Source organism: Cherax quadricarinatus, chromosome 17, assembly GCF_038502225.1.
Source record: "Cherax quadricarinatus isolate ZL_2023a chromosome 17, ASM3850222v1, whole genome shotgun sequence".
Lineage (NCBI taxonomy): Eukaryota > Metazoa > Arthropoda > Malacostraca > Decapoda > Parastacidae > Cherax > Cherax quadricarinatus.
Window position 1 is genome coordinate 27,936,320 of NC_091308.1, and position 23,824 is coordinate 27,960,143.

A 23,824-nucleotide genomic window follows, 5' to 3' on the forward strand; every position below is an offset into this window, starting at 1 on the left:
GTAAAATTTGCGATAAAGTTTATTATGGTCAAACTGGTAAAAATCTCGAACTAAGATTAAAACAACATAAATATAGCATTAGAAGTGGACAAGATTCCAATGCTCTATTTATTCATGTAAGAGATTTTAACCATCCAATTGATTTTCAAAAAGTTGAGAAAGTAGTATCAAGCAAGTCCATGGTCGACAGGAATATAATTGAATCTTGTTTCATAAAAAGCAGTTTTGACAATAATATGAATATTTCCTTAAGTTTATATAAATTAGATCCATTTATAATTAATAGAATATGGGAAGAATTTAATAATACACTGGACAAATAAATAGCTTGGGGGTGAGTTTTGCAAAGGACCTATCCAAGTTGGCTCGCCGCGCGTCACGTGTTTAACCGTTGTGGGATCTGATAGTGAGGTGCTGGCCGATCCCTTATATAGCTTCCTTGGATGCTTCACTTTCATAGTTCCTTGATAATGTGAGTAGTCACGAAAGCGCTTGGAATTTCTCTATTCTTTCAGAGTGGTTGTTTTGCATATTTTGAAATCACCTGTTTACTGTGATCTTATTGCATATATATATATATATATATATATATATATATATATATATATATATATATATATATATATATATATATATATATATATATATATATATATATATATATATATATACACACACATACACATAACAACCACTGTGAAAAAATAGCAAAATTCCAAGCGATTTCGTGACTTTTCACATTATCAAGGAACTATAAAAATAAAAGGTTAACAGGAAGGTATATAAGGACGAGACTACACTTCGCTGCCACCCTAGAACAATGCCTGAGTTTTTATGATGATGTAGGTAGGTAGTCATTGATGATGCAGGTAGGTAGTCAGTGATGATGTAAGTAGGTAGTCAGTGATGACGTAGGTAGGTAGTCAGTGATGATGTAAGTAGGTAGTCAGTGATGATGTAGGTAGGTAATCAGTAATGATGTAGGTAGGTAGTCAGTGATGATGTAAGTAGGTAGTCAGTGATGACGTAGGTAGGTAGTCAGTGATGATGTAAGTAGGTAGTCAGTGATGACGTAGGTAGGTAGTCAGTGATGATGTAGGTAGGTAGTCAGTGATGATGTAGGTAGGTAGTCAGTGATGATGTAGGTAGGTAGTCAGTGATGATGTAGGTAGGTAGTCAGTGATGATGTAGGTAGGTAGTCAGTGATGATGTAGGCAGGTAGTCAGTAATGATGTTGGTAGGTAGTCAGTGATGATGTAGGCAGGTAGTCAGTGATGATGTAGGTAGGTAGTCAGTGATGACGTAGGTAGGTAGTCAGTGATGATGTAGGTAGGTAGTCAGTGATGATGTAGGTAGGTAGTCAGTGATGATGTAGGCAGGTAGTCAGTGATGACGTAGGTAGGTAGTCAGTGATGATGTAGGTAGGTAGTCAGTGATGATGTAAGTAGGTAGTCAGTGATGACGTAGGTAGGTAGTCAGTGATGATGTAGGTAGGTAGTCAGTGATGATGTAGGCAGGTAGTAATGATGTAGGTAGGTAGTCAGTGATGATGTAGGCAGGTAGTCAGTGATGATGTAAGTAGGTAGTCAGTGATGATGTAGGTAGGTAGTCAGTGATGATGTAGGCAGGTAGTCAGTGATGATGTAGGCAGGTAGTCAGTGATGTAGGCAGGTAGTCAGTGATGATGTAGGTAGGTAGTCAGTGATGATGTAGGTAGGTAGTCAGTGATGATGTAGGTATGTAGTCAGTGATGATGTAGGTAGGTAGTCAGTGATGATGTAGGTAGGTAGTCAGTGATGATGTAGGTAGGTAGTCAGTGATGATGTAGGTAGGTAGTCAGTGATGATGTAGGCAGGTAGTCAGTGATGATGTAGGTAGGTAGTCAGTGATGATGTAGGCAGGTAGTCAGTGATGATGTAGGTAGGTAGTCAGTGATGTAGGCAGGTAGTCAGTGATGATGTAGGCAGGTAGTCAGTGATCCGTGAATCACAGCTTATAGTCTACCCAAAAATTTGTCTAATGTACCTTAAATTCTTCCCAAATTTTATTAATTATAAATGAATCCAATTTATATAAACCAAAAGAAATATTCATATTATTTTCAAAACTACTTTTTATGAAACATGATCCTATTATATTCCGGTCGATCATGGATATGCATGATATAACTTTCTCAGCCTGTTTATTGTGATCCTATTGCATAAAATATATTTATATGCAAAACAAGTTATGAGGGATGAAATCTTATGCTCGAGATCTTGTACACTTTTCTGTGCTTCATCAGTAGCTATGCAATATTGCAAGAGCTGCAATAGGAAGATTGAGGGCATGTTTTCTCAGAGGAAAGGTACCTAGTGTGTTGATGCTGGTCTCTCATCTCTGAAAGCCAGCCAGGCGCCTGTCACCCATGCATCCTGTCCCCCTCACCCTCCCCATGTGGAGTAGATGGAGGGGACCTTTGAGGTTTATAGAAAGGAAGTTACAGAAAATATGGAAAAATAATATCAGCCCAAAATGCATCTAATCTCCGTCACCCGAGATTACGTTAGTTAAGTGGTTAATATACACAAAAACTCACAAATTTTATGGAATCCTTTGTGTTAATAAAAGTCAAATGTACTCATCAGATTAAACTACCGTACGTCAGGAAAAGTTCTAGATAATGTTCAGAAGATTCCCTACACACATTTCTAAATACTGCCTACAGAACTCCTAAATATTGTCACTGAATATCTTGAACATTCCTTGATATTCTAAATATTCCACATCCTGAATATTCCAATTATTCTTTATCAACAAATATCATGGATATTCAAAATTTCCTATCATATTAACCTACCCTGCTCAACAGAGAAATTTACAGCTTACACATCCTAAGTATTTATTATTTTTTATTACCACACTGGCCGATTCCCACCAAGGCAGGGTGGCCCGAAAAAGAAAAACTTTCACCATCATTCACTCCATCACTGTCTTGCCAGAAGGGTGCTTTACACTACAGTTTTTAAACTGCAACATTAACACCCCTCCTTCAGAGTGCAGGCACTGTACTTCCCATCTCCAGGACTCAAGTCCGGCCTGCCGGTTTCCCTGAACCCCTTCATAAATGTTACTTTGCTCACACTCCAACAGCACGTCAAGTATTAAAAACCATTTGTCTCCATTCACTCCTATCAAACACGCTCACGCATGCCTGCTGGAAGTCAAAGCCCCTCGCACACAAAACCTCCTTTACCCCCTCCCTCCAACCTTTCCTAGGCCGACCCCTACCCCGCCTTCCTTCCACTACAGACTGATACACTCTTTAAGTCATTCTGTTTCGCTCCATTCTCTCTACATGTCCGAACCACCTCAACAAACCTTCCTCAGCCCTCTGGACAATAGTTTTGGTAATCCCGCACCTCATCCTAACTTCCAAACTACGAATTCTCTGCATTATATTCACACCACACATTGCCCTCAGACATGACATCTCCACTGCCTCCGGCCTTCTCCTCGTTGCAACATTCATCACCCATGCTTCACACCCATATAAGAGCGTTGGTAAAACTATACTCTCATACATTCCCCTCTTTGCCTCCAAGGACAAAGTTCTTTGTCTCCACAGACTCCTAAGTGCACCACTCACCCTTTTCCTCTCATCAATAGACCCATCCGCTGACACGTCCACTCCCAAATATCCGAATACATTCACCTCCTCCATACTCTCTCCCTCCAATCTGATATTCAATCTTTCATCACCTAATCTTTTTGTTATCCTCATAACCTTACTCTTTCCTGTATTCACTTTTAATTTTCTTCTTTTGCATACCCAACCAAATTCATCCACCAATCTCTGCAACTTCTCTTCAGAATCTCCCAAGAGCACAGTGTCATCAGCAAAGAGCAACTGTGACAACTCCCACTTTATGTGTGATTCTTTATCTTTTAACTCCATGCCTCTTGCCAAGACCCTCGCATTTACTTCTCTTACAACCCCATCTATAAATGTATTAAACAACCACGGTGACATCACACATCCTTGTCTAAGGCCTACTTTTACTGGGAAATAATTTCCCTCTTTCCTACATACTCTAACTTGAGCCTCACTATCCTCGTAAAAACTCTTCACTGCTTTCAGTAACCTACCTCCTATACCATACACCTGCAACATCTGCCACATTGCCCCCCTTGTGGCAGATGTGTTGTAACTATTCACTTGTGGCCCTGGATATTCTAAGAAGCCTGGCTATTATCCGTCACTAGGACCCCAGTGGCTACAAGCCACTAACCAGACTTTCCTGGGTTATCCTGGGTGATTTATATGTTGTTATGTATGGAAGTTGTAATGACCTATATGTGTGATAGTTGCAATCACCTGCATTTGTGTTTCAAGATATTCTAGGAACCCCTGAGTGTCTCCCATCACAAGGATATCTTGAAGGAGTCTAGTCTCATATAGTTCCATACACAGACTACTAAGTAAATAAATAAATGTTTATTTCCTTCCAAATCTTACAATGTGTGGTTTACGTATTTTAAAATGTTAATTGCAAGGATGACCTCTAGCATGCCTAGGAATTTTGGGACTTTGGGAATTTCCCATAGCCATGCCTTGTTTTGGGGCATAATATTTACTTTCAAATGCATACTTGTAGTCCATGTCACAAAGTTTAATATTAAAGTTCAATAATTATATTCGTGGGGTAGGTAGGGCATGGAGAAGTTTTCTAGTTCTTCAAGATACGTAAGCAAAGCGAGACCAGGGACTCCATTAAACAATATTGTGACAAAACTCACTAAAGTCATGTAAAACATTTAAGTTCTGGAGCCTCTCTCTAAGGTCAACATTATTTTTAATATGCGCATCCGAGATCCTTCTGACCATGGGAGTCAGGAGTCTAACTAATCATTTGGATAGGTTGTATGCAGCCGAGCCTACTGAACTTGTAATAGGACGAACTGGGTTCCCTGGTTTATGAGTCTTGATTAATCCATAAAGAAACGGTGTAGTAAAAATTTCCCTTCAATAAAGTTTTAAGGCGTTTATTAGTGATAATTGACGTGGTGGAGGGGGCTATTAGTAAGTAATTCATACGTTTCATTATCACAGTAAGTGTTCATCTTACCTGAGTACTCAGCCTTATCTAAAATAACAAGCACATAAGATTTATCTTTTTAGAGATGCAAGTTCTGATTGTTACTGATAAATCATAGTGGGCAGCTGAGAAACACAGGAACGAGTAAACTCCCATAGATCATCCCTTGACAGATATTAAAGCCTATTGACTGCAGGGTCACTAAGGCAGTACGTAACTTTTTCACCACCAAACAAGTAAATACACTCAGAGAAATACACTTCTCAGTGTGTATATATATCCTGTGCAGTATATACCCTTAATAAATACTTTTGAGAAATTATGTGAGTAAATTTCACAGTTACAATCCTGAATTAACATTTCATACACATAACTGGAAAGAACTTTGGCACATCTAAAACAGAATAAACTTGCTGAAATTGTACTTCTGAGACAGGCAGGACTTGAGTAACAGTGGATCACAACACTGTCCTTCCTTCTCAACTCCCCAAACTCACATCTGAACCTTAAATTATTTGAACATAGAGTTCTTAAATTCATTAAACATATTTCAAGCCAGTAACACACTATTAAATTTGGTTGTGAACTTTACAAATTGGACTTAACAAATTTTATATAATTTGTTCGTATCTTATTATGTACATAACAGTTCCATTAATTAAAACATAGGTTACATAGTTTGTTACAAAAAAGGGAAATGTATCTTACCAGATTATGATCCTGATGGTATATCCTAGCACCTCCCTATCGGTAGACGACTAATATTGGCCAATAAATAGTTACATTGCCTGCAGTGATATATAAGTCACATTGGGATGCGTACATTACAGATCTGATGATACATTCGGTGACAATGTAGATTCTCCAGCAACAGCTCACGGTTTTCATTCATATTATCCTTATTTTGATAGTTTCACTTTATATGTGAACCCTTCCAGATACACGTTAAATTCACCTATTATACAGGACACTATATTTACTGATACTATTTCTATCGACTTAGATTACATGAGATTAATTCTTCACAAATCCCCAGTCCTACCCGTATAACTCCGCCATTTTCGTTGCTCTCCTCAACGTTTTGTCTACTTATATATCTTTTCAATTAATCTACTATCACTTCCAGGTGTGTACTATATTTTCATTACTGAAATATTAATTTCCTCTAAATTACAATAATTTTCACTTACTCAACTCCTTACAGAATATATGAAAATAATAGAGAATATTAGTTCTCATGTCATAGAACATCTTTTAAAAGTCACTGAAGATGCACACCTACGCAATTTCAGATAAACATTATTTTACCCATCAATTCTTATACACAAATTACAGGAAAAATATATTTTTTCCACAAATACAAAATAATAGTCAACGAAATATTAGCAGTATATACAGTGGACCCCCGGTTAACGATATTTTTTCACTCCAGAAGTATGTTCAGGTGCCAGTACTGACCGAATTTGTTCCCATAAGAAATATTGTGAAGTAGATTAGTCCATTTCAGACCCCCAAACATACACGTACAAATGCACTTACATAAATACACTTACATAATTGGTCATTTGGAGGTAATCGTTATGCGGGGGTCCACTGTATTTTCCTTTATATTAAATGCTATATACAATAGCTTAGCAACTTCTGCATAATTTTAATTGCATATTTTATTTTTCAGATTGAAAACTTGCCGAGTGATGAAAAATTCTCAGACGAATATTATGTAAGTATTTACTGTACATAACCTTACCTCGTTTTCTCTATTAAACATTAGTACAGTGAGTCTTGATTCACATAACAAAATCTGCAGAACTCAGGATTAAAAAAGAAAGCCCATCAATAAGCATTAATTTTAGACACTCACGTTATGATGAACAAATAAAATCCGAATAACTAAAAAGGAGTCTTGAATTTCAGTGGACGTTTGCCACTGAGAAAATGAACCTCCTAGCGAGGACCAAGCTTATTGAGTGGACAACGAACAAGTGGAGCACCCTGGACGACCTGAAGAAAGTGTTCAAGCAGAGTCTAGGAGAACCAGAGGTAAAGTTTCCATGCCAACCCATTTGCTACAACAACATTAATAATATTTTATTTCCAAAAGAAAGTGCATAAAAGTGCGACATTACTTATGAAAGTCAGTGATGTTGATTGCATCGATATTTTTTAAGGTAACTGTTTTTCTTATGCAACATATGAGAATCTTTATCGAAGAAACATTTCGCCACACAGTGGCTTGATCAGTCCATATAAAGGAGAATGGTGAAGAACAGGAGTTTGAGGTAATCAGTCCCTCAGCCTTGAGTCAATGTAATCAGTCCATCAATCTTGAAAAAAATACAGCATATATGCAAAGAAGTGGCTTATATACTATAATCAGGTGAGGTGAAGCAGTTGTAGGCAGTATCACACTTGACAAATCCAAATGTGGGGGTAGGTCTATGTCCAAAGGTTGGACAAATATTGAAGAATTCCTTGTATCAAGATCCCATGATATTGCAGTGTCTGACATATGTGATAAATGGTTTAAAACCGACAAGTTGAAGATTGAGGCACTTATGCATCATATGGGAATCTATATTGAAGAAACGTTTTGCCACACAGTGGCTTAATCAGTCAGTCTCCAACTTGCCAGTTTTAAACCATTTATCACATATGTCAGACACTGCAACATAATGGATTCTTGATACAAGTAATTCTTCAACACTTGTCCAACCTTTGGATAAAGACCTACCCCCACATATGGATTTGTCAAGTGTGATACCTCCTACGACTGCTTCACCTCACCTGATTATAGCATATAAGCCACTTCTTTGCACATATGCTGTATTCTTTTCAAGATTAATGGACTGATTACATCAACTCAAGGATGAGGGACTGATTACCTGACACTCCTCCTGTTCTTCACCATTCTTCTTTATATGGACTGATGAAGCCACTGTGTGGCAAAACGTTTCTTCAATAGAGATTCCTATATGTTGCATAAGTGTCTCAATATTCAACATGTCGGTTTTAAACCATTTATCACAACTGTTTTTCGACTGAGTCTCTGGGTTTCACTGCAACATTGCCTAATACAACTTGCTCCATATTGCACTACGGGGACTAGGGTTGGGAAAGCATGTATATTTTACAGTCTTTAGTCAGATACCTGGAGTTTACCTGGAGAGAGATGGTACCTAATACTGACGAGTACGTAATTAAGACACGTGCACCATCAGGATTGTTTTACTAAGTCGAAACTTAGCTCACTGGCAGCTTGGTCAATTCAATTTGACTGACAAGACTCCAAGTGAATAAAGCTTTTCATTCATAAAAGATCCTCGTTTTGCACAGGTGTGTCTTAGTCACATGGAGTTTATATGATATTTAAATAACTTATATACGTACTGTATTTATATTTCAGTGCATTGATGTTTGGAAGGAGGACTGGTGGTTTGGGCTTCAGAGGCTGCAAGGTGTCAATCCCAATGTTATTTCCTTGTGCAAAGAAATCCCTGAAAAGTAAGATATGAACAGTTTAGAGCAATAGAAAATGTAATGTTAGTTTGTAGTTCACATTATCTATACATTATTTTCATCTTATTTACTATTATAAGTGGCCTTTTACCTTATTTACTGATGTAAGTGTATTTTATTCATCAGGAAATAAAACAAGTGTCTATACACTGGTTTGATGATACCCATAGCTGGTTAAGTATCCACTGAGTTACTGAAGCTAGGTTTAACATCCTATGTAATAAACAGAGGTTCACTACCTAGTAGTGTGCTATGATAATGTCACTCTCATGAGTATCCTAAATATTTTTTTTTTATTATCACACTGGCCGATTCCCACCAAGGCAGGGTGGCCCGAAAAAGAAAAACTTTCACCATCATTCACTCCATCACTGTCTTGCCAGAAGGGTGCTTTACACTACAGTTTTTAAACTGCAACATTAACACCCCTCCTTCAGAGTGCAGGCACTGTACTTCCCATCTCCAGGACTCAAGTCCGGCCTGCCGGTTTCCCTGAATCCCTTCATAAATGTTACTTTGCTCACACTCCAACAGCACGTCAAGTATTAAAAACCATTTGTCTCCATTCACTCCTATCAAACACGCTCATGCATGCCTGCTGGAAGTCCAAGCCCCTCGCACACAAAACCTCCTTTACCCCCTCCCTCCAACCTTTCCTAGGCCGACCCCTACCCCGCCTTCCTTCCACTACAGACTGATACACTCTTGAAGTCATTCTGTTTCGCTCCATTCTCTCTACATGTCCGAACCACCTCAACAACCCTTCCTCAGCCCTCTGGACAACAGTTTTGGTAATCCCGCACCTCCTCCTAACTTCCAAACTACGAATTCTCTGCATTATATTCACACCACACATTGCCCTCAGACATGACATCTCCACTGCCTCCAGCCTTCTCCTCGCTGCAACATTCATCACCCACGCTTCACACCCATATAAGAGCGTTGGTAAAACTATACTCTCATACATTCCCCTCTTTGCCTCCAAGGACAAAGTTCTTTGTCTCCACAGACTCCTAAGTGCACCACTCACTCTTTTTCCCTCATCAATTCTATGATTCACCTCATCTTTCATAGACCCATCCGCTGACACGTCCACTCCCAAATATCCCAAATATCTGTATATTTATTATACAGTGGAACCTCGATTTTTGTTTGCCCTGGTATTTGTCGAATTTGGCTTTCGACAACTTTTTTTGTCAAAATTTTGTCCCAGTTTTCATTCGTCAACTCGGTTTTTATCGAGTTGACAGTGGTCCGCCATATCAAACGTGTCCGCCCGTGTCCACACAAAGCATCCCATGCATTCTGAGTCAGTCTGGCTTTGTTTCTCATCAGTGGAGGTGGTAGTGATGGTGGTAGAGGGTGGTAATAATCATGTTAGTGATGGTGGTAGAGGGTGGTAGTGATGGTGGTAGAGGGTGGTAGTGGTTGTGATGGTGGTAGAGGGTAGTAATGATGGTGGTAGAGATAACCTCTCCTCCTTGCCGTCGTCCATATGCCAACAAAGAGTCTTCAATAAACGTAAAAGTTATGTTAAATGTTCATTTATCCATTTCATTAGGCCTTTATATTTTTTCTCATTGTTTTCTGTATGTAAAACTTTAGTTATTCTCTATAAAATGTATTTTTTGCTGATAATTTTGGGTGTCTGGGACAGATTAATTGGATTTACATTATTTCTTATGGGAAATATTGCTTCAGTTTTCATCGAATTTGGTTTTCGTCACACTTTCTGGAACAAATTAATGATGAAAACAGAGGTTCCACTGTATAAGGTAATAAATGTCAATATCAATGTTAGACATAGAATTGCAAGGATACTGCATGTTGCCTGGGTACCTGGCAATGCCTGAGGTGCCTGGCAAGTCAGTCGAGCTGTCGTATTAGTACAGGATATGTGTACCATGTATTTTGAATCATTAAGCACTGTTCAGTCACATTATATGCAAATGCCACCAGTGTAAATCAGTCTTTGACTAATTAGGCAGTGTTATTTCTGGAAAATGTTCATCACGATGCATGTTTCTTCATCTGTCTTTCCCTTTGTGTACAGTTTTGATGTAACGGAGGACACTGTGAGAGGACTGCTTGGAGATATGTCTCTGGCTGAAGCTCTTGAGAAAAACAAGATTTTTATCTGTGACCTAAAAATAGTTGATGATTTGAAATGCAAGGATGATCGTGAAGTATGTTGTTGATTCGTGCATCTCTCAATCTTTGCATGTTGTCTCTATTGAACTTGAAGATTATTTAAGATTTTAATTAAAAAGATTGTCCTATTACCATAGATTTTACCTAAATTGAAATATTATGAAGTTCAAATATTTGGTTCGCTTCCTTTTTTTCTTACACTGTTAGTAATTCGTTTGACAGTTTCACAAATTACTGAAGCTAACAATATATTATTAAAGAGTTTACATTGAACTTTTCCAGCTGGCCTCTCCCCTGGCTCTCTTCTACCTCAACACAGACGATAAGATTCTGCCCATTGCTATACAACTTAAACAAGCAAGAGGACATGATAATCCAGTATGTATTACTTTCTTTACTGCAATATTAAATAAAAAATACATCTTCTTTTTTTTTTTTTTTTTTCAACAAGTTGGTCGTCTCCCACCGAGGCAGGGTGACCCAAAAAAGAAAGAAAATCCCCAAAAAGAAAATACTTTCATCATCATTCAACACTTTCACCACACTCACACATTATCACTGCTTTTGCAGAGGTGCCCAGAATACAACAGTTTAGAAGCATATACGTATAAAGATACACAACATATCCCTCCAAACTGCCAATATCCCAAACCACTCCTTTAAAGTGCAGGCACTGTACTTCCCATTTCCAGGACTCAAGTCCGACTATATGAAAATAACCGGTTTCCCTGAATCCCTTCACTAAATATTACCCTGCTCACACTCCAACAGATCGTCAGGTCCCAAGTATCATTCGTCTCCATTCACTCCTATCTAACACGCTCATGCACGCTTGCTGGAAGTCCAAGCCCCTCGCCCACAAAACCTCCTTTACCCCCTCTTTCCAACCCTTTCGAGGATGACCCCTACCCCTCTTTCCTTCCCCTATAGATTTATATGCTTTCCATGTCATTCTACTTTGATCCATTCTCTCTAAATGACCAAACCACCTCAACAACCCCTCTTCTGCCCTCTGACTAATGCTTTTATTAACTCCACACCTTCTCCTAATTTCCACACTCCGAATTTTCTGCATAATATTTACACCACACATTGCCCTTAGACAGGACATCTCCACTGCCTCCAACCGTCTCCTCGCTGCTGCATTTACCACCCAAGCTTCACATCCATATAAGAGTGTTGGTACTACTATACTTTCATACATTCCCTTCTTTGCCTCCATACATAACGTTTTTGGACTCCACATATACCTCAATGCACCACTCACCTTTTTTCCCTCATCAATTCTATGATTAACCTCATCCTTCATAAATCCATCTGCCGACACGTCAACTCCCAAGTATCTGAAAACATTCACTTCTTCCATACTCCTCCCCAATTTGATATCCAATTTTTCTTTATCTAAATCATTTGATACCCTCATCACCTTACTCTTTTCTATGTTCACTTTCAACTTTCTACCTTTACACACATTCTCAAACTCATCCACTAACCTTTGCAATTTTTCTTTAGAATCTCCCATAAGCACAGTATCATCAGCAAAAAGTAACTGTGTCAATTCCCATTTTGAATTTGATTCCCCATAATTTAATCCTACCCCTCTCCCGAACACCCTAGCATTTACTTCTTTTACAACCCCATCTATAAGTATATTAAACAACCATGGTGACATTACACATCCCTGTCTAAGACTTACTTTTACCGGGAAGTATTCTCCCTCTCTTCTACACACCCTAACCTGAGCCTCACTATCCTCATAAAAGCTCTTTACAGCATTTAGTAACTTACCACCTATTCCATAAACTTGCAACATCTGCCACATTGCTCCTCTATCCACTCTATCATATGCCTTTTCTAAATCCATAAATGCAATAAAAACTTCCCTACCTTTATCTAAATACTGTTCACATATATGCTTCAATGTAAACACTTGATCTACACATCCTCTACCCACTCTGAAGCCTCCTTGCTCATCCGCAATTCTACATTCTGTCTTACCTCTAATTCTTTCAATTATAACCCTACCGTATACTTTTCCTGGTATACTCAGTAAACTTATTCCTCTATAATTTTTACAATCTCTTTTGTCCCCTTTCCCTTTATATAAAGGGACTATACATGCTCTCCGCCAATCCCTAGGTACCTTCCCCTCTTTCATACATTTATTAAACAAAAGTACCAACCACTCCAACACTATATCCCCCCCTGCTTTTAACATTTCTGTCATGATCCCATCAGTTCCAGCTGCTTTACCCCCTTTCATTTTACGTAATGCCTCACGTACCTCCACCACACTTACATTCTGCTCTTCTTCACTCCTAAAAGATGGTATACCTCCCTGGCCAGTGCATGAAATTACCACCTCCCTTTCTTCCTCAACATTTAAAAGTTCCTCAAAATATTCTCGCCATCTACCTAATACGTCCCTCTCCCCATCTACTAACTCCCCTACTCTGTTTTTAATGGACAAATCCATACTTTCCCTAGGCTTTCTTAACTTGTTTAACTCACTCCAATATCTACTGTCAAAAGCATGGGAGAAATATCCTTTATTTTACATTAGTATAAAATATCTAGAACCTTTTGTAACCATGATATTGAATATGTATTGCTACAGTGGCTCCCTAGTATATAGCTGATAAAGGCTAAAGTGTCATTTGAAAACAGGTGAATTTGTAAATGAAGTGATAAGCCTATAGAGGCAGGTGCCAGAAGTCGCCAGAAACTTACCACAGAGGTCAGCTGTTTTAATAATCTTCCTGGCCTGCTAGTATACACGCATATAATCTAGTGATACCAGTGAATAGCAGAATACAGTGTTGTAGTAGCAACTAACCAGTATTATAATGGTAGTTAGTGAAGTGGAGTGACTTTCATTAGTTTCTTTTTTCTTGAAATACCAGACGTATACTATGAATCTCATATAACCTGTAGTTACCAGCGGTCGCAATATACACAACGAGAAGCAATTACTGTATTACTACAGAAAAAGCGTCCTTCCTCCAAAATTTCCACCAGTCAACTATAGTGATAATATAGCATTTATTGTGGTGGAGACGAAAAAAACCTAGAAAAGCTAGATACAGCGATTGATAAACAAGGGTTGAGGCTCGACCGTTCATCACTGTAGGAGCTGCCAGCAATCACCGGCTCTTCAACACGCAAGTTATACTTTTGTATCAATCAAATCACATATTACTCAGGTAGATAATTTCAAGTAAATCCTTCATGTGTTAGCCCAAATCACCGACCAGTATGTTTTAAATAAGTGACCCACTGATCAGATCAGACTGGTTCCGAACCCTCGACTGGTCCAAACCCTCGACTGGTCCAAACCCTTGACTGGTCCGAACCCTTGACTGGTTTCAAACGGATTCGTTGGACAATAAAGCAGACTGTAAACGGATGGGGTTGTAGTCGCCCTTATCAAACACAAACAATAAATATAAATCAGGAACGTACACGGTAAGCTGTCCAATATACAAGTACAGTTAGAAAGAGAAATACAAATAGCTAGATCTTCATTTAAGGAGGTTATTAATAGAGTATTCAAGAGGTTGCTAGTAGAATTACAGTAAATCAACCACTCAAACCATTATGAAGCTCTGTGTAGTCTGCAGTCAATCAAACAAACGGGCTTCCACATGGATAAATTGTCATTTTTGTGGAAATTGGTGTCACGCCCCTTGTGCAGATATCCAAGAACTAGCTACAAGCAGTATTAAAACAGGGAAGTGTTTTTGGGTATGCCCAAATGAGATAAATCTGTGGACTAAAATCACAAGGGTATTAAAAGAGGATAACATCAAAGCTGCTTTCATAGAAAACCTGGAAGCTTTCTACAACAGATGGGAACATAAAAAGTTTGGGCTGAATGGTACTGCCCTTGATACTGGCCATGTAGTCAGAAACTGTAAGGCTGGAGGTGATGTCCTGTTAGTCAGTAAATGTGAGGCTGATAGCACTGTCCTGGGAGACAGTAATGGTGAAGCTGGAGGTGCTGTCCTGGGAGACAGTAATGGTGAAGCTGGAGGTGCTGTCCTGGGAGACAGTAATGGTGAAGCTGGAGATTTTGTCCAGGTAGTCGGGAATTATACGCAGGAAGGAATACATATAAATGACCTCATAGGGGACAGGAGCCATAGTGGGGAAACAAGTGTAGTCAAAGATAAGATAAAACCAATATTGCAAACTAGAAATACCACAGGAAATAGCAAACAAGAGGACTCCACTAGCAATAGTGAGGATATATTACCAAAAACAACTGGTGGGAGCTCCATTGTTGGTGCTAGGGAGGATAGGAATAAGACAGGGAAACATGCATCAACAGGGAATACAGTCACAGAAACCCAAGGCAAACGGAAACCAAGCCTGTGCACATACTATGCACTTGGTATCTGCAGACATGGGAAATCTGGAAAAACAGACGGGACGTGCAACTATGACCACCCTAGAAAATGCTGTGCCCATATGACAACAGGAAAATGCAAACTCCCTTCCTGTAAGCTTTTTCACCCTGAAATGTGTACCTCTTCAGTACAGGAAAGACTGTGCTATAACTTAAATTGCCAGGCACACCATCTAAAGGGGACAAAAAGATACAAAACATCCAGGCCATGGGAAAACCTGGGTAGCCACAGCCACTCAAGTGGGAGAGGTTTTTTAGTGCCAGGAAGGAAAAAAACTGGCAGGAAATGGCAGAAATCGTACACCAAATCCAGTCATTCCTGGAGTGAAACAACAGTCGATGGCCTCCACTCCAAACCAACAGATACAGATACTAATGCCGGAAAAAAAATACCCCACAGTACCAACAATACCACCAGTCTGATGACATTCTTCTTTGCAAATATACAGGGTCTAAAGCCAGCAACAAACAACAAAATACCTTTCATCCGTGGACTGCTTGCAGAGGCAAAGGCAATGTTCGCGGCTTTCACTGAGACCCACATAAAGGATCACTTGGACAACGAAATATGGATCCCAGGTTACAACCTATACAGATGTAACAGAGTGAACAGGCAAAAGGGGGGGGGGGGGGGTTGGCCTGTACATTACAGAGTCACTTGTTTGCACAGAACTGCTTAATGCCTCAAATGATGTAGTGGAAGTTTTAGCAGTAAAGGTCGAGAACCAAAACCTAGTCATTGTGGTAGTCTACAAGCCTCTGAATGCAACATCCCAGCAATACCAGGAACAGCTGTTAAAAATTGACCACTGTCTGGAAAATCTTCCAGCTCCTGCACCCAACATCTTGCTCCTGGGGGATTTCAACTTAAGGCACCTAAAATGGAGGAATATAGCAAATAATATTGTTGCAGTAATAACACCAGGAGGCAGCCCTGATGAAAACTCACACTCACACGAGCTTTTAAATCTGCACAAAATTCAATTTAAACCAGCAAATAATAGAGCCTACTAGACTGGAGAACACACTAGACCTCATCTTCACTAACAATGATGATCTGATAAGAAATGTCACCATATCAAAAACAATATACTCAGATCACAACATAATTGAGGTTCAGACATGTATGTGTGGAGCCCCAGACCGACATAATGCGATTAGTCACGAGGGAGCATTCACCAAATTCAACTTCAATAACAAAAACATAAAGTGGGACCAAGTAAACCAAGTCCTAACCGATATAAGCTGGGAAAATATACTAAGCAACACAGACCCCAACTTATGCCTAGAACAGATTAACTTGGTGGCACTCGATGTATGCACAAGGCTTATTCCTCTAAGAAAAAGGAGGAGTAGAAGTAAAATAGAAAGAGACAGGCGCTCCCTTTACAGGTGACGGAAAAGAATAACAGAGCGGCTAAAAGAGGTCAATATATCTGAAATGCGTAGGGAGACACTGGTCAGAGAAATAGCAAGCATCGAACTTAAGCTAAAGGAATCTTATAGGAGTCAGGAATCACGGGAAGAACTAAAAGCCATAAATGAAATCGAAAGAAACCCAAAGTATTTCTTCTCCTATGCCAAATCAAAGTTGAGAACAACGTCCAGTATTAGGCCCCTACTTAAACAAGAGGGTCCTACACAGATGACAGCAAGGAAATGAGTGAGCTACTCAAGTCCCAATATGACTCAGTTTTTAGCAAGCCGCTATCCGATGTTATCCTGACGCCAAATGACTTCGAACAGGCGATAAATGACATGCCCATGCACTCTGCCCCAGGGCCAGACTCATGGAACTCCGTGTTCATCAAGAACTGCAAGAAGCCCCTATCACGAGCCTTTTCCATCCTATGGAGAGGGAGCATGGACACGGGGGTCGTCCCATAGTTACTAAAAAAACAGACATAGCCCCACTCCACAAAGGGGGCAGTAAAGCAACAGCAAAGAACTACAGACCGATAGCACTAACATCCCATATCATAAAAATCTTTGAAAGGGTCCTAAGAAGCAAGATCACCACCCATCTAGAAACCCATCAGTTACACAACCTAGGGCAACATGGGTTTAGAACAGGTCGCTCCTGTCTGTCTCAACTATTGGATCACTACGACAAGGTCCTAGATGCACTAGAAGACAAAAAGAATGCAGATGTAATATATACAGACTTTGCAAAAGCCTTCGACAAGTGTGACCATAGCGTAATAGCGCACAAAATGCGTGCTAAAGGAATAACAGGAAAAGTCGGTCGATGGATCTATAATTTCCTCACTAACAGAACACAGAGAGTAGTCGTCAACAGAGTAAAGTCCGAGGCAGCTACGGTGAAAAGCTCTGTTCCACAAGGCACAGTACTCACTCCCATCTTGTTCCTCATCCTCATATCCGACATAGACAAGGATGTCAGCCACAGCACCGTGTCTTCCTTTGCAGATGACACCCAAATCTGCATGACAGTGTCTTCCATTGCAGACACTGCAAGGCTCCAGGCGAACATCAACCAAATCTTTCAGTGGGCTGCAGAAAACAATATGAAGTTCAACAATGAGAAATTTCAGTTACTCAGATATGGTAAACACGAGGAAATTAAATCTTCATCAGAGTACAAAACAAATTCTGGCCACAAAATAGAGCGAAACACTAACATCAAAGACCTGGGAGCGATCATGTCGGAGGATCTCACCTTCAAGGACCATAACATTGTATCAATCGCATCTGCTAGAAAAATGACAGGATGGATAATGAGAACCTTCAAAACTAGGGAGGCCAAGCCCATGATGACACTCTTCAGGTCACTTGTTCTATCTAGGCTGGAATATTGCTGCACACTAACAGCACCTTTCAAGGCAGGTGAAATTGCTGACCTAGAAAATGTACAGAGAACCTTCACGGCACGCATAACGGAGATAAAACACCTCAATTACTGGGAGCGCTTTAGGTTCCTAAACCTGTATTCCCTGGAACGCAGGTGGGAGAGATACATGATTATATACACCTGGAAAATCCTAGTGGGACTAGTACCGAACTTGCACATGAAAATCACTCACTACGAAAGCAAAAGACTTGGCAGACGATGCAACATCCCCCCAATGAAAAGCAGGGGTGTCACTAGCACGTTAAGAGACCATACAATAAGTGTCAGGGGCCCAAGACTGTTCAACTGCCTCCCAGCATACATAAGGGGGATTACCAACAGACCCCTGGCAGTCTTCAAGCTGGCACTGGACAAGCACCTAAAGTCGGTTCCTGACCAACCGGGCTGTGGCTCGTACATTGGTTTGCGTGCAGCCAGCAGTAACAGCCTGGTTGATCAGGCTCTGATCCACCAGGAGGCCTGGTCACAGACTGGGCCACTGGGGCGTTGACCCCCGGAACTCTCTCCAGGTAAACTCCAGGTAATTTACAAGTGCAATTTCATCTAGAGGTGCTGTAGTACTCTCACCAGTAGCATAACTGATTTGTTCTTTATCAAGGTATATACACCAAATGACCCACCAAACACATGGTTGGTTGCCAAGATGTTCTACAACAACGCAGAAGCCCAGCACCATCAAGCTCTCACTCACTTGGGCTTCACACATCTTCTGATGGAAGGAGTGGTCATCTGCACACATCGAAACCTCTCTCCATCTCATCCACTCTTCAAACTAATGGCCCCCCATTTCCTGTTTCTGCTCGCCATCAACACGTATGTTGACATTCCCTGTTTTTGTAACTCATCATGGCTAACAGTTTTTACTGATTTTGAGGGAAACTTGTAAGAAGTTTACAAAACTTGTCATTTATAGAAGATTTAAAAAAATATAAGAAAAATTATTTTCATTTTTTAACTGATGTACTTTTTCTTATCTGGTGTATGTATGTATTTTTGCCTTGAGTTTCCCTGTATTAATGGTATAAAGTACCATCCAGTGGAGGAACAAGACACATGGGTACATGTGTCTTATTCTGAATAAGTTATTCATCCACTCTGCTATTAGTGTTCCTCTTACAGGATGCATAATGTTAATGCTCACTGTATTCTAGGGCCTTCAGTTTTCTTCAGTAATCATGAGTGTGGTGAGGCAGAGTAAAGAATCATGAAAATGTATTTAAAAAAAACAGGAAGCTGAGAGAGAGAGAAGTTAATAAGAAGTGTAAATTTTTGGAGTTTACCCTCCAAGTAAACTCCAGGTGAGTGATGACTCTTGTGGTGCAAGTGGTGATCCTTGTGGTGTGAGTGATGATTCTTGTGGTGTGAGTGATGATTCTTGTAGTGTGAGTGATGATTCTTGTGGTGTGAGTGATGATTCTTGTGGTGTGAGTGATGATTTGTGATGTGAGTGATTACTCTTGTGTGAGTGATGACTTGTGATGTGAGTTTACCTTACCTGGAGTTTACCTGGAAAGTACCTGGAGTTTACCTGGAGAGGGTTTCGGGGGTCAATGCCCCCGTGGCCCAGTGATGACTCCTGTGGTGTGAGTGATGATTCTTATGTGAGTGATGACTCTTCTGGTGTGAGTGATGACTTCTGGTGTGAGTGATAATTCTTGTGGTGTGAGTGATGATTCTTGTGGTGTGAGTGATGATTCTTGTGGTGTGAGTGATGACTCTTGTGGTGCGAGTGATGACTCTTGTGGTGTGGGTGATGACTTGTGGTGTGAGTGATGACTTGTGGTGTGAATAATTAATTACTCTTGTGGTGTGAGTGATGATTCTTGTGATATGAGTGATGATTTTTGTGGTGTGAATCATGACTCGTGTAGTATGACACACAAAAAAATAGTTATACATATGCCCCTTCTATAGGTGTTGTCACCAACAATTGAGACTAATCTCATAGTTAATCATATTACATCACACTGATTCTTTAAAAAACCTAACTATATGTTTTCCCCTCAAACAGGAGAGGATTAGAGAAGCTTGTATCTCCTGGCGGATGGGTAGATGTCTGCATGACCCAAGGTGTGAAAGGAATCTTTGAACTCATGAAGAGAGGATTTGACCGCTGGAGATTTGACAGGGAAGGACAGATCGAGAAAGAATTGGAAGCTCGAGGAGTCCTGGACACTGACATCCTTCCTTACTATCCATACAGGGATGATGGTGTTCCTCTGTACAATGCCATCAAGAAATATGTTACTACTGTTGTCACTCATCATTATGGTAAGTCTTTATTTTTTCACTTCATTCACCGGACAACAAAAACACATTGTGTCTGCTACTGAGATAATTGTAGGTGTTGTTACATAATATGACATGTTGATTCCAAATTTGAAATCAAAACTGAGCTAGAACATTGGGATTTTTAGTTACTGCACAACATATACTGTAATTTTAGAAATTGTTTATCATTAAATCATCTTTTGTCAAAATTTCCAGCACAGGTAGCATAATGAGTTGTTAAAACCTTATTCCTTATTATAAAGTAAATGCTAAAGAATGCTTCAGGGACATTAAGCAACATATTCTCACTGGGAGTAGAAAATACTTAAAAATGTCGTAAGCATTTGACTTCACGCTTATGACTAATAGTGGTGGATCTCTGTAGAAACCAACAGTGTGTCTTTCTGAAGAAACCATTATTTTGGAATTGAAATGTCCCTGATAGCATGCTTCCATTGTACTGATATCCTGATGAAACCTTTCACCATACTCATCACTGACAGCACCAAGATTGAGTGGAAAGAAGTCCAGGTGTGAATGAAGAAAGTGCATTTTCAAGGACATATTGCAACCCAGTGCTCTACAGGTTTCTATCATGTTTTGCACTAACTCAACATAAATGTGTCCTCTGTGTCTTCCTAGGAAGTTTTGAACAACTTATTTGAAAGCTTCCAATGCAGCCAACTTCAGTAGGATCAATTTTGCTAGGAAGACTCTTCGTGTATTTATGGCCCAACAAATACTCTGGCTTTTGAAGTTCTGCATTAGTTAAAACTCCAAATTTTTCCTTATAATGAAGAAATACTGCACCTTCACCATCCACAGGCTTTACAAAGTTTTTCATTAGGCCAACTTTATATGCAGTGATGGAAGAAATATTTTTTGAGGATGTATCAGTGGTATATATTGTATGTTGAATTTTCCTGGAACAGGGTCTTTTCTTGCCTGACATTCTTTGATCTTGTAGTGGTTAGCATCATCACAACTATGCAACAAAAGAAGTGTGTGTGTTTTGTGTAACAAGGTTGGAGACCAAGTATTAACTACGTCACTTTTAGGTTCTCACATATATTCTACTTGTGGTTGTAGTATTTTGTTAGTCAGAGTAGAATTTTCATGGAATTGTATGTTTCCATAAACACTGCTGGCACAAATGCCTTTTCATTTCCGTTATGAAGTAACACTGCTTTCAAACTGACCTTGCTGAAATCGATGAATGATTTCTTTTCATAAGAACAGTGTTCATGGCCCAGCTCCCTCATAAGACCATTTACATCAGTACAGAAACACACCATTCTTCATTTTACTGAATGCCACCAGACTAGTATGGCATGCATGAAAATGAGATTTTTGTTCCTTCTACTATAAGGTTCCACTCTTGTATGATCCAAACAGTTCTGTCTTCTGCTTTCATAGGTCAACGTCCCTGACAAGGTCATTCAACTCCTGTTGAGTGGTTAAGTGAGGTTGTTATGAATGTTCTAATTATCCAGTGTGTCATTTTCTTTATGGTTATTTATTTATTTATTTATTTATTAATTTGAACATGATACAGAGAAGTACAAAAGAATACAGTTAAATGCAGCATGCCAAAGCCACTTGAATGCATAGCATTATGGGCAGGCTTAAAATTAACTTAAGATTAACTAAGCAATGAAGTATTCAATGGTAAAACATTATTGTAAACAGATAGCAATTAAGCACAAATGAGTATTACAAAAACAGGTCGTATGGTTGCTTGCATTGCTGTACAATCAGTATTTATTTATTTATTTATTTATTTAATTTGAACATGATACAGAGAAGTACAAGGAATACAATTTTTAAAGTGCAGCATGCCAAAGCCCCTTGTTTGCAGAGCATTATGGGCATTATGGGTTATTGGAACAACATTGTTATGATCCTTAAATGTGAGATCCTTTGACATTGTCATTCCTACATTTCTCACACTGAACTTCCTCTTTGTTGAATATTGGAGTTTGTCTTGTACTCTGCTCCAATCTTCAGTTCTTCAATTTTTCCATAGCAGACATAGGAAATGTTCACAAAATCTAATCATTTAACTAAATGAAAGCTTTGGCTTATAGATGCACTAACTAAACCCTGTGGATAACAGGGAAAACTGGATAACAGCTCTTTATAAAATATTGAAGAAAGTCTCGTCTGTAATCCTGAACATTTAGTTTAATTTAGTATTAATGAGAAGGATGGAGAAGGGGGAGAGTCAGAATTTTTTGCAGGATAATTTCATAACATTGGTATAAACTCTTAGCTTATAAGTTTCCTAGCCAAGCATTTGATCAGTCTCAGAATGTGATTCGTAAGAGTCGACTAGCACCTAGGTTACAGTACATAATTACTGCTCAGTGAATGGGCTATGGGTGGAAGTAGAGTTGCTGATGCAGGTTCTTCTACCAATCATTTCAAACCAACTCTGGACACCTCCCTCAACTGTCATAATGCAATCAAGCAATCTCAAGTTATAAGTGTTTTCACTGTGTTGTAATGACTCTTAAGATAATATTACTAAGACCCATATAGTTCTTCATTCTTTCTTTCAACACACCGGCCATATCCCACTGAGGCAGGGTGGCCCAAAAGGTAAAATGAAAGTTTCTCCTTTTACATTTAGTAATATATACAGGAGAAGGGTTTACTAGCCCCTTGCTCCCAGCATTTTAGTTGCCTCTTATGACACGCATGGCTTACGGAGGAAGAATTCTGTTCCACTTCCCCATGGAGATAAGAGGAAATAAACAAGAATAAGAACTAGTAAGAAAATAAAAGAAACCCCAGAGGGGTGTGTATACATATGCTTGTACATGCATGTGTAGTGTGACTTAAGTGTAAGTAGAAGTAACAAGATGTACCTGAAATCTTGCATGTTTATGAGACAAAAAAAAAGACACCAGCAATCCTACCATCATGTAAAGCAATTACAGGCTTTCGTTTTACACTCACTCGGCAGGATGGTAGTACCTCCCTGGGCAGTTGCTGTCTACCAACCAACTACCTATAACCCATATAGTTATCTGATAATATAAGCACTGTGGAAAGCAACTAGTTCAGTTAAATTACTTTAAGCAAGATATTGTGTAACAAATATTACTCAACAGACACCGCCGACAAGCTGTCACAAGACTGGGAGCTCAAGTGGTGGCGAGATGAACTGGTGAAACCAAGAGACAGTAATGGTGTTGGATTAAAGAACGTCCCAGGAAATTCTGATGGTAAGTCACTTATTGAAGCCTTAATGAAGGGTTCTTGATACAAGGAATTGGAGCTATTTTCCTTTCTTGGATTAAATCTCAATACCTCCCATTTCCCAGGCAGTGTACAGTCCTCATAGGTTTAGTGACTCTCTCTCTTCTTTCTTTACCATACCTGCCATCTGCCACCAGGGTGGGGTGAAATAAAAAGAAAATACATTCACCATCATTCATTCAACAGCTGTCTCACCAGAAGCTCACGAACATCACAGTTTAAATGACCTTCAAGTGAGAGCACAGATAAAGTTTATTAGTGCAG

The 23,824-nt window shown here is 39.4% G+C and overlaps 1 protein-coding gene across 3 annotated transcripts in view; it reads left to right on the plus strand.

The window, feature by feature from the left end:
* Positions 1-23,824, plus strand: part of LOC128686355 (allene oxide synthase-lipoxygenase protein) — a 180,351-nt gene that overhangs the window by 133,256 nt on the left and 23,271 nt on the right. For all 3 annotated transcript variants that reach the window (XM_053773199.2, XM_053773194.2, XM_053773195.2), the window contains exons 2-9: positions 6,754-6,798; positions 6,993-7,118; positions 8,482-8,579; positions 10,648-10,780; positions 11,028-11,123; positions 18,624-18,838; positions 20,037-20,296; positions 23,413-23,526. In XM_053773199.2, the coding sequence (XP_053629174.1) occupies positions 6,754-6,798; positions 6,993-7,118; positions 8,482-8,579; positions 10,648-10,780; positions 11,028-11,123; positions 18,624-18,838; positions 20,037-20,296; positions 23,413-23,526 (1,087 nt within the window). The remainder of the gene's footprint in view (positions 1-6,753; positions 6,799-6,992; positions 7,119-8,481; positions 8,580-10,647; positions 10,781-11,027; positions 11,124-18,623; positions 18,839-20,036; positions 20,297-23,412; positions 23,527-23,824) is intronic.